This window comes from Rhamphochromis longiceps, linkage group LG11, assembly GCF_057381845.1.
Source record: "Rhamphochromis longiceps isolate RC_006_pf linkage group LG11, R_longiceps_female_GT1.1, whole genome shotgun sequence".
Lineage (NCBI taxonomy): Eukaryota > Metazoa > Chordata > Actinopteri > Cichliformes > Cichlidae > Rhamphochromis > Rhamphochromis longiceps.
In genome coordinates this window covers 29,980,800-29,992,283 of record NC_140567.1, presented here as the reverse complement: position 1 = coordinate 29,992,283, position 11,484 = coordinate 29,980,800, and the positions used below count along the sequence as shown (strand labels likewise).

The following is an 11,484-nucleotide window of genomic DNA, read 5'->3' as shown; positions in this document are numbered from 1 at the left end:
AAGTTTAAAACCTTTACCATTGGAAGTGAAATGACACTCAACATTTTATGTGAGAAAAGCAATATGTGCTCTAAATACAGTAAATCGTAGACCTACATTTATTTATCTTAACAAACTGTCTTGTTGTTATGATTTCCTATATCCACAGATAAGCCTGTCACTGTTACAGTGAAAAAGGAAAAGAAAGTTGTGGTGGAAGGTGACAGCATCAACATTGAGTGTGTTGCTAATAGTAACCCACCACCACACAAATACTTATGGTTTATAAGACAATTAGACCAGCACAAGATCAAAAATTCAACTCAGAGTACAAAGCATTTCAACAACATTGCACGAGATACATCTCTGTCCTGCATGGCTCAAAATGCTTTTGGAGTGCAACAGTCCGTCTGGGTGGATCTGGATGTTCAGTGTAAGAAAAAAAGAAACACACACACACACACACACACACACACACACCACAACAACAACAACAACAACAACAACAAACCACAATAACATAATAAAAATAGGCTATTCATCGTAGAAAATACATCAATATTTGTCATCTTAGCAGGGGTGTGGGAAAGGAATATTATATTTTGAATTGCATCGCTACAAGGAAACCAAATATCAATATTTTATTTATCCATCCATCCATTCGCTTCCGCTTATCCTTTTCAGGGTCACGGGGGGCGCTGGAGCCTATCCCAGCTGTCATAGGGCGAAAGGCGGGGTACACCCTGGACAGGTCGCCAGTCTGTCGCAGGGCTAACACATAGGGACAGACAATCATTCACACTCGCATTCACTCGCACATTCACACCTAGTGACAATTTGGATTAATCAATTAACCTATCCCCACAAGCTGCATGTCTTTGGACGGTGGGAGGAAGCCGGAGTACCCGGAGAGAACCCACGCAAACACGGGGAGAACATGCAAACTCCACACAGAAAGACCCCGGCCTGATGGTGGAATTGAACTCAGGACCTTCTTGCTGTGCGGCAACAGTGCTAACCACCGTGCCACCGTGCGGGGAAAACAACATCAGAAGGACCCCAGCCTGAAGCAAAAAAACACCGAAACTTTGCGTCTTTACCAACTGTTAGTTTCTACGACACGCTTATCTTAGTGCTAAATATTTTATTTAATCAATTAAAATAATCTGGAAAGAATTAGAACAAGAAGTTTCAGCTCACACACCACCATCCAGAGATAACTTTAGACAAACAAGGGTATGTTAAATCAGCTCAACCGAAATAAGTGCCCAACACTGGACACACAATTTGACGAAGCTACTTCATATTTAAGAGCAAGTCAGTTGCTCAGTCATATGAGTAAAAATAGAATAGCAACCTCCTAGCGTCAGTCAAAAACACCAGTCCCTGTAAATTGAACTCTTTCGCGATGAGAGGAGGTGGAGAAAAGATAAACTCCAGTTATCTTATGAAATCCTACGTGCCAGCCACTCGAAATTCCAAACTGCTGCCAAAATGGTGGCTTTCCTATCAAAAATTATCCTGGCTAATGGTCACAATCCCCGAACGCTATTTAAAATTTTTAATTTAGTGGTCAATCCCTGCCCTGTTATGCCGCTGGTATGCTCTCCTGCTCTTTGTGAACAATTTTTAAATCACTTCTTAGATAAAGTTTCATCTCTTAAGTCTTCACTTCCTTTAATGTCTAGCCCTGTTTGTAGCCCTGGTTGTTCGTCTACTTTCCATCAGTTTGAGCCCGTGTCACTCCTTACTCTTAAGCATTTAGTTGAACAACTGAACAATACTAATCCTATACATGATACCCTCCCATCTCGCATAGTTAAGGACTGCTTCGATGTAATTGGACCCAGTATTTTATCGCTATTGAATTCTTCCTTACTCTCTGGCTGGAATCACATTAACGATAAATTCCCGTCTGCCTTCAAACCACATCATAGCACTGAAACAGCGTTGCTTAGAGTCCTCAACGATCTTCTTCTAATTGCTGATACTGGACGCTCTGTGGCCCTAGTTTTATTGGATTTATCCTCGGCCTTCGATATGGTAGATCACAACATCTTATTAGCGAGGCTTGAGCATACTGTAGGCAATAAAGGTGTTGCCCTTGATTGGTTTAAATCATACCTCTCCAATAGGTCCTTCTCTGTCAACCTGGGCACTTGCTCTGTGTTGGGCCCTACTCTTATCTCACTGTATATGCTCCCTCTAAGTGCAATCTTTGAGAAATACCGCACCGCCTTTCACTGCTATGCTGATGATATACAGATCTACTTTGAACTAAATGATGATCTTGCTTTGTCCTTGCACTGCTTTCAAGAGTGCATGCGTAAGGTCAAAGATTGGCTCTTAGCAAACTCTCTTATCCTAAATGATAAGAAAACTGAAATTGCGGTATTTAGCAGCAACGTTCCTCATGGCCAACTTTGTGATGCCTTTGGTTCCCTTACCAGCTCCCTTTCTGACACTGTTAGCAATCTGGGCGTGTTGCTTGACAGCTCGTTCAAATTCGATAAACAAGTGTCTGCTGTAGTTAGATCTAGTTTCTACCAACTGCGTCTCATCTCTAAGGCTCGGCACTATGTTTCACATAAGGACCTGGAAAAGCTCATCCACGCCTTTGTGACTTCTAGGCTGGATTACTGCAATTCACTGTATTTCGGTCTTCATTCTGCCCTCCTTCATAGACTGCAGACAGTCCAAAATGCTGCGGCACGCATTCTGACCAGAGCTGGGAAGTTTGCCTGTATCACCCCTGTAAAGTAAAGTGTGTGTGTTAGTCCCCATAGGGAAATAGTTCCTCTGCATTTAACCCATTCACCCAGTGAAGCAGTGGGCAGCCACCAATGTAGCGCCCGGGGAGCAGTGTGTAGGGACGGTACCTTGCTCAGGGGTACCTCAGTGTAGCCGTTCAGTGGAGTCAAACCCCCGACCTTCCGATCATGGGGTCACCACTCTACCTACTGAGCTATCCCCTGTTCTAGCTGGCCCATTAAATACCGCATCCAATTTAAAATACTGCTGCTTACGTTTAAAATTACCAACAACACAGCACCGAGCTACTTTAGCAAACTCCTTAAATCGTATGTTCCTGCCAGAGCATTAAGATCATCTACTCAGTTACTCTTGGTGCAGCCTAGATCTCGGCTGAAGTCTAGAGGTGACCGGGTGTTTGCCCTGGCTGCACCAGAGTTGTGGAATAACCTTCCGATTGCGATCCGGGCGTCCGATTCTATCCAATCTTTTAAATCACGGTTAAAAACCTATTTGTTTAATCTCGCTTTTCCTGCTTGTTAATGCTCGTGCCTGATTCTTAGACTTACTCTATTTTTCTTTATACATATTTTTTATGGCTTGTGCTTTTACTATGTTTTTACTTGATATGCATTTTATACTACCCCTGTGTATTAGTGGCAATGACCTGTGAGTATATTTGATACTTTGTTGAGGCCTTATAATACTCATGTTACTTTTCTGTCTTTTATGTTAAGCACTTTGGTATACCGCTAGTTTTTAAATGTGCTCTATAAATAAAGTTTGTTGTTGTTGTTGTTGTTGTTCTGCAACTGACTGCAGCTTGTAGTGACTAAACCCATTTGTAGGCATTTTTTGGTCATGAGTGTGCATATGATTTTAAAGCTTTGTTGGAGATGTTAGCGTATGCCCCGTGAAAGTGTCTGCATGTATGTAGACAAGCATGAACAATTTAAACTATGTTTTACCCACTTACTGTTGTTAAGCAGTTGTAGGATATTTATATTTATCATATCTCTTTGTCATTCCACTTGTCTTCTCTTTGCCATAAATAATTTTAAGCTTCAAAAACCTTAAAACTTACAGTGGCTAAAATGCATGTAAATAATCTTAATTTCTGCCAGAAACTAATTTTTAGCAGAAAGACATCATGGTTTCCTTAGACTTCCACCACTCTTCATTCTAGGGAGTTTTGTCAAAAAGGGCCTTATAAATTGTAAGTTTAGGCCAAGATGATAAATAATTTTCATGTTCACTGAAAGTCATAAACCACACATATCTAAGAGGTTTGCATAAATGTGATGTAGTAATATTTGCCTACCGGCAAATATGCTATTTGCCTACTAATATACCTAATATACTGTTTGCCTACCGGGTCGGTAGGGATGATGCAGTAAACATGGGGCTGCATTACATCCTGCAACACCTCGACCGCCCGGGAACTCATGCCAGGGTCCTGTTTGTGGACTTTAGTTCAGCTTTTAACACCATTGTGCCTGAACTTCTCTCCTCCAAACTCTCCCAGCTCAGCGTGTCACCAGCTACCTGTCAGTGGATCACCAGCTTCCTGACAGATAGAAAGCAACAAGTGAGACTGGGGGAGATCACCTCTGAAACTCGGTCCCTCAGTATTGGTGCCCCTCAAGGATGTGTCCTCTCACCACTACTGTTCTCCCTCTACACTAACGACTGCACTTCCAAGAACTCGGCTGTTAAACTCTAAAGTTTGCAGATGACACCACTGTCATTGGCCTCATTCAGGATGGTGATGAGTCTGCATACCGGCAGGAAGTTGAGCGGCTGGTACTCTGGTGCAGTCAGCACAATCTGGAGCTGAACACTCTTAAAGCTGTAGAGATGACAGTGGACTTCAGGAGACATCCCTCAACTCTGCCCCCCCTCACCATATCAGACAGCCCTGTGTCGACTGTGAAGACCTTCAAGTTCCTGGGTACCACCATCTCCCAGGACCTGAAGTGGGAGACCAACATCAACTCCATCCTCAAAAAGACCCAGCAGAGGATGTACTTCCTGAGACAACTGGGGAAGTACAGTCTCCCACAGGAGCTGCTGATCCAGTTCTACACTGCGGTCATTGAGTCTGTCCTGTGCTCTTCCATCACAGTCTGGTATGGAGCAGCCACTAAACAGGACAGGAACAGACTGCAGCGGACTGTACGGGCAGCAGAAAGGATCGTCGGCGTCCCCCTGCCCTCCATCCAGGATCTGTACCTCTCAAGAACCAGGAAACGGGCAGGGAAAATCATCACAGACCCCTCACACCCTGGTCACAGACTTTTTGATCTGCTGCCCTCTGGCAGACGGTACAGAAGCCTGCAGACCAGGACCACCCGACACAGGAACAGTTTCTTTCCCCTCTCCATCTCCCTTCTAAACAGTTGACCTGTCACACTGCTCCCACTGCCAGACTGCAGCTGCACCTTATGTACATTCTGTAGTATTCATTCCACCTCATTTCATTTCTGTATTTTATGTATATAACTTTAGATTAGTTATTTATAGTTGGTTTACACAGCGTTGTGTATGTATGTGTAATGTGTATATATAGACACGTGTGTGTGTGTGTGTGTGTGTGCGTGCGTGCGTGCGTGCGTGCGTGCGTGCATGCGTGCGTGTGTGTGTGTGTGATTTACATTGCTGTGCTTGAGAGGCACCATCTACCGGAACCAAATTCCCTGTATGTGTCTGCACATATACTTGGCCAATAAACACGATTCTGATCATGATTCTGATTCTGATTTATATTTGGTCTTTTTAGATCGCCCTGTAATCCTACCTGAGACCTCGTGCCACCTTACAGGAGACCTTCTGAGGTGTATCTGTTTGGTTGATGCATCCCCTAATGCTTCTATATACTGGATTATAAATGGAAATTACACCCATTTGTCCTCATTCACCTCTGCTTTGACAAATAAGAAACATGTAGTCTTTGGGGAAATAAAGATTAAAGTTAAAACCCAGACCAATGTATCGTGCACAGGCAGAAACCCACATGGAAGTGACACCAAAAAGATACCTGCAGTCAGTTTGTCAGAATCAAGTAAGTAGCACTTAAGACTAACAGTGTGTATATGTTTGTGTATTCAGGCATGAATGGTGTTTACCCAATTTCCTTCAGGGTCAACCTTCAGGATCAATAAAGTTTTATTGAATTGAATTGAATTGAATGTGTGTCTGTAAAAAATGTTTCTTTGTTTTTCAGCCCTTTTGCTGTGGCTCATGCTTCCAGGAATGATTTTCCTCTTTGGATGTGCTGTTCTCATTTACAGAAAATATCCTGTAAAGAGGTTAGTAAACTGTGTTTCATGTTATTGTTTTTGGTGTTTAAGATGTAAAAGTATTAACACAGATTTCTTTTTAAATACTTGACAAACATATATTTCAAATTTACTAAATTCAAACATCTTTTAGATTATTTTTTGGAGGAGGTCAAGTCCAGCAACAACAGATAAACAACATTTTTCATCGGTGAGGAAAATCATTTCAAGTGAAGCTACCTCAGTTTTGATGATGTGTTGTAAAGATATGATAATTAGTATGCAATAAGTAAAGTAGCCTTATTTATCTGAGTAATCTCTTCTGTAAGAGCTCAAATATATATATGCAAGGCAGCAAAAACCTTTACACAATGATTGGGGGTCAGTTGCTGCAGAATATAACATGGTATGTCTCTAAATGAGCAAAAATATTTAAAGTTTCTGGGTGGCTTTGTAATATTTTTCTTCTAACTTTTGCTAGCTCACAAAATGAAGACACACAAATACACCTACACAGACCTGACAGAGCCCTGGAGATGGAAAGACTTTCCTGTGTTTATGCCAATGATTTCCTGGAAGAAATGCAAAGATCGGCGAGATCTCAACACTACCAAAACAGTGAAACGCTTCTCCAAAGCAAAAATGAAACAGAGCCACCTGACGAGGTTTTACCACAGAAAATACTCATTTCAAGTTTAAAGCATATGAAATCACCCTACATGTATCAGAATGGAAGTTGATGTAGATCTTGACACATATAATCAAATTGCTTAAATCAGACTGTACAGTTATGTTATGCTATTGTTTTTTTAACTATTGTAATTTCTCAAACATCTAAAAGTAGTAAAATTATATATTTTACTTCCCACAAAATTTGTATTGCAACATGAGGGTTTATCTGGAGTAATGACCAGAGGGAATTTGCTGCTGTCTCACACAGTAGGTTCCATTGATTGTTGGAGCAATATAGTCTACTTGCAATGCATATTAGAGTGACATACTTTTGTACTCTCAGTTTTCTCTTAAGCAATTCTGTTAGACTTGTCACTGTTAGACTAGATAGTTTTGCCAAAGCATCAGTTATATTTTTGAACATATACATGTCTATCTTTATTTCCTGTTGCAATCTTAACGTGTTGTAACAAACAAGGAAATCAATATTTAAACAACAGAAAACTGAATTGCAAGCAGAAGAATACTTGTTCTTTACTCCACTGCAAAACTGACAAACATCTATGATCATGCCAAGGTGGGAATATATTCAAATAAGGATAATTAAAATATTGTGAAAAACAATTTCTTACACAATGCCCTCTTCTATGAGAGGTCTAAGTTTGAATATAAAATATACTGAATATATATATATTATATATTTGAATATATAAAAGTTTATGATTATAGAATTTCAGACAAAGAAGAGCCAACATCAATTGCAGTTTTGCATTTGAGTTAATATTAACTCACTGGTGGCTGCTATAGCTTTTTGTAGTCCCCTGTGTGTTTGATGGAGCTTGACTCAGTGTTTCCAGTTTCTCACATTTTATATCAGCTTATCTTTGAACCCACGAGTTAACCTGTAAGTCTTTCATGAAATACAGCCGGAGTCAGACTAGTTGTAGTTTTAGTCACAGCATTTTGGAATCTTCTGCTGCTGTGTAAGTAAATTTATTTACCTAATGAAATGAAACATACCAGAGCCTGCTTGCAATTAAGAAATTGAGCAATTAAAATCATATCCAAAAGTTATTTTAATCATATTTTTAGAAAACGGAAACAGGATCACAATTACAACTGAGGTTACAACTGCATCTATTGCTCAAACATCATCATGCTGATCTGAATTCTTTAAAATCAAATGTCTGTGACAGAGAACACAAATTATATGCTGATGATATTGCAGTAATAAGCAAATATGCTATTCATTCTGTGTCAGTGTTATTAGAGGCTGTTGAAACATAGTTATCCAGTTACAAAATCATCTGGTATAAATCAGAAGACATACCAGTATCTTCAGCTTGCTGTCCTATTCAAAAGAATGAACCCACTGTGCAGAGTGATGTCTTTTAAATGTCACTTTTAGACGTACAGTTTTAGTCCAATTGATGGGGTTGTTTTGTAAACCCAAGCAAAATCTTTTTCGACGTCTAACGTCTAGTGTTGACATTGGTAGGACCGCCGTGTACGGGCTTTTTATAGTCCACAACGACCACATTTGGATTTGTGGACGTCTTGTTAACATTATTATTACTTGACATTTTAAGATGAATTTTGCCATTTTTAATATTTCAACACATTTTAATAAATGACAAATTCAACCTGGTTACAAATAAATAAGTTCATTAATTGAAATAAGTACACCAATTAAAAATAAACAGGAAAATGTAAAATGCAAATCAGACATTATTATTAAAAGAAAACCAGAATCATCATAGCACTAACCCCATACTATATAAATTATTTAGTTATTTGCATCCCTGTTGTATGAAATGTGCCTCTAACAAAATAGAAACAACAGAAGATCTTAGCTGCCAAAAAGGCTGTGATGTGTGATGTGTTATTATTTTCAAAAATGGAAAATTTGTCTGGGAAGCCAGAGGAAAATTTATCCAGTATAAAATAATTGTTTGGTATTACCACACTCTTTCTAGACAATGTAAGTTTATTCAAGGATGCTTTGTGAGGGATTTTTAGGACAGAAACAGGTATAAAGAAATGGTATAAAGAAAAAAGCTAAGCTACTTCTTTTTGGACAACAACATGCTTACACACAAAGTTGTTCCAAGTGTAAAAAATAGAAAGTAATTTTAAAATGTCATTTGTCTTTCTAACCAAAAACATTTCAGTTGATATGTGTTTTTTTTTTCTAAATGTTGATTTAGGTCAATAATGGTGTCTACAGTGAGGACTGAGATCATTCTCTCAGTTTACATCATTTCATTCCTGATCGGCCTCCCCTGTAATCTCTTGGCTCTCTATGCGTTTAGTACCAAGATCTGTTCCAAGCTACGTCCAACAGACATCCTGCTGCTTAATTTGACCATCTCCGACCTGCTGTTTTTGGTCATCCTTCCTTTCAAGATGCACGAGGCAGCATCTGGTATGAAGTGGGATCTTCCCAACTTCATGTGCTCCATCACTTCCTTCACCTTTTTCTCCACAATCTACACCAGCTCCTTGCTGCTGATGGCAGTCAGTGTGATCCGCTACATAGGAGTAGCATTTCCTATCACCTATCATCTACTGCAGAAACCTGTGTATGCAATTGTTATCAGTGTTGCTGTTTGGCTCATCTCATCAGCACACTGCAGTATCATTTTCATCATCCAGCATCACCCATCTCTGGCCAGTAATAAATCCAATGCGTGTTATGAACAGTTTTCAGAGAAGCAGTTGAAGATCCTCCTCCCAGTACGTCTGGAGATTTTCTTTGTACTCTGCCTCATACCTCTTCTTATTTGTGTTTACTGCTCCTTGCGCTGCATCTCGATTCTGTACAGCCTATCCGGGATATCCCAGATGCAGAAACAGAAGGCCATTGGCATGGCCTCAGGGACTCTTGCTGTGTTCCTTATTTGTGTTCTGCCATTCAGTTTATCTCATTTAGTGGGTTACATCCAGGGACTAAGTCCAGAGTGGAGGTACTACATGTTGCTTCTGAGCTGTTTCAACACCTGTATCGATCCCATCATCTTCTACTTTTCCTCGTCCACCTTTCGCTTCTCAAGTGAAACATTCATTTTTAGGAAGTGGTTCACTTTTTTAGGACTGAAAAGGAACAACAGCACCACTAACTAAGAAATGGAAAAATACATTTTCAAAACTAAATGTACCATTAACACATTTAAGTTCACTGCTGATGATGATCTAATATTTTTCGAGAGGACTGTATTTTCCTTTTGAAACCATTTTTCCTGTTTTCTACAAAATTCAAAGACATGTTTGTAGCATATAAAAATTTCATTTACTTATTTTTTCATTCAAGTACAAATATCAAAATATAAAATGAGCCCTGCAGCCCTGACACAAAACTTCCTCTTTTCTTTATTTTGAACTGGCCACTTTTCTGCATTCATGCAGTCTGCAAGTTATTTAGAAAGAGGTATGTTGTTAATTACAAATCACACACATTAAGTAAGAGGTGATGGCACTTCTAAAAGGCACCTAAATCAGGTTTTACATTTATTTTAGCAAATGATAAGACACATTTTTCGTCAGTGAAATATGTGGGATTTAAATGATTGGAGTTTTTTCGTTTGTTGTGTTTTTTGCTCTATTTTTGAAAGCTTTTTCATATAACAACTGATTTTCTTTATTAGTATCAATATATAGTAATTTATTTAACCTTAACTGCAAAGCTCATATGTAATATATATCACTGGGATATTAGATGCTGTAACTACAGTTCTCTACTGGTCCTGAACTTTGGACTTTAAATCACATCCAAATATCAGTCAGTGCATTTAAAAGCATTTGAAATGAGTGGAACTGTGTTGTTGTAAGTCTTAATGAAATAGATGCTAACTATGGAACCTTGTTAACATTGTTGAGATTATCCAAGCTGTCATAGTCCTGAGTCATTTTGACCCACCGTTCTGGGTTGTCTTGTGTTTTTGTAATTTATTAGTTCATTATTTATTCTAAGATCCCTAGGTTGTTCCGTTTAGTTTATTGGATGCCCCCTTGTATCTCTGCCCTCTGTATCTCCCTATGTGTCCCTGTTTCACATTGTGATGTGAGTTCTTGTGCTGTGTCTCCCTTCGTGTTTTATTCTGTTATTTTTTCCACATTTCCCCAGCGCGTCATGTCTGTGCTCGCCCTCATGTTCCCTCGCTCCCTCGTCTGCCTCTCCTCCACTCCCACGTCATGTCTCCTGTTTTATTGTGAAGGTCCCACGTTTTCATGTTCATTCTGTTCAGTCCAGCCTCCCCTGTCTCGTTATGGTTATCCGTGTCAGCTGTGTTCCTCATGTTTTGTCACTTCCTTGTTATCCCTCTGTGTATTTAAGTCAGCATCTCCCTCAGTCCTCTCTCCTCCTTCATGCTGTGTGTTCCCATGTGTGCATTTCTGTAAAGTTTAGCGTATATTTTCCCAGTCTAGTTTAGTTTTGTATCATTTCCTTGAGTCAGCAAATAAAGCTGCATTTTGAGTTCATTCCCGTGTGTTGCGAGTCTTGCATTTTGGGTCCAATCTCCTGCGTGCCACACAGCCATATCATGACACAAGCTCCTTTTAGTCAGGTGCAATTTTTAATTTGAAGTTATGGTGGATCCCATATGACAGAGCATGCCTCAAAACAAGTTATGGTGGTGTACAAGATTCCAAAGTTTTACCACCAATAAAATAAAAATTTTAACATTTTTGTATTTTTTTTCTGCCCTGGAGCTGGATTTTCTCATGTTGAGGAAGAGCTTTCCAGATGTTCAGTGTTATGGTCCCATCTTTGCTCAGGACCTACCATTTTTCTGTGCTCGACTGA

The 11,484-nt window shown here is 39.6% G+C and overlaps 1 protein-coding gene across 1 annotated transcript; it reads left to right on the top strand.

Annotated features, from left to right (window-relative positions):
* Positions 1-8,888: 8,888 nt before the first annotated feature.
* LOC146659489 (free fatty acid receptor 3-like) lies at positions 8,889-9,803 on the top strand. Its single transcript, XM_085424199.1, has one exon. It carries the CDS (start codon positions 8,895-8,897, stop codon positions 9,801-9,803), a length of 909 nt encoding a protein of 302 aa, XP_085280325.1. The 5' UTR covers positions 8,889-8,894.
* Positions 9,804-11,484: the final 1,681 nt, after the last annotated feature.

What these genes read in the sequence shown, in the direction of transcription:
- LOC146659489 (XM_085424199.1), top strand. Translation starts at nt 8,895, where the DNA reads ATGGTGTCTACAGTGAGGACTGAGATCATTCTCTCAGTTTACATCATT.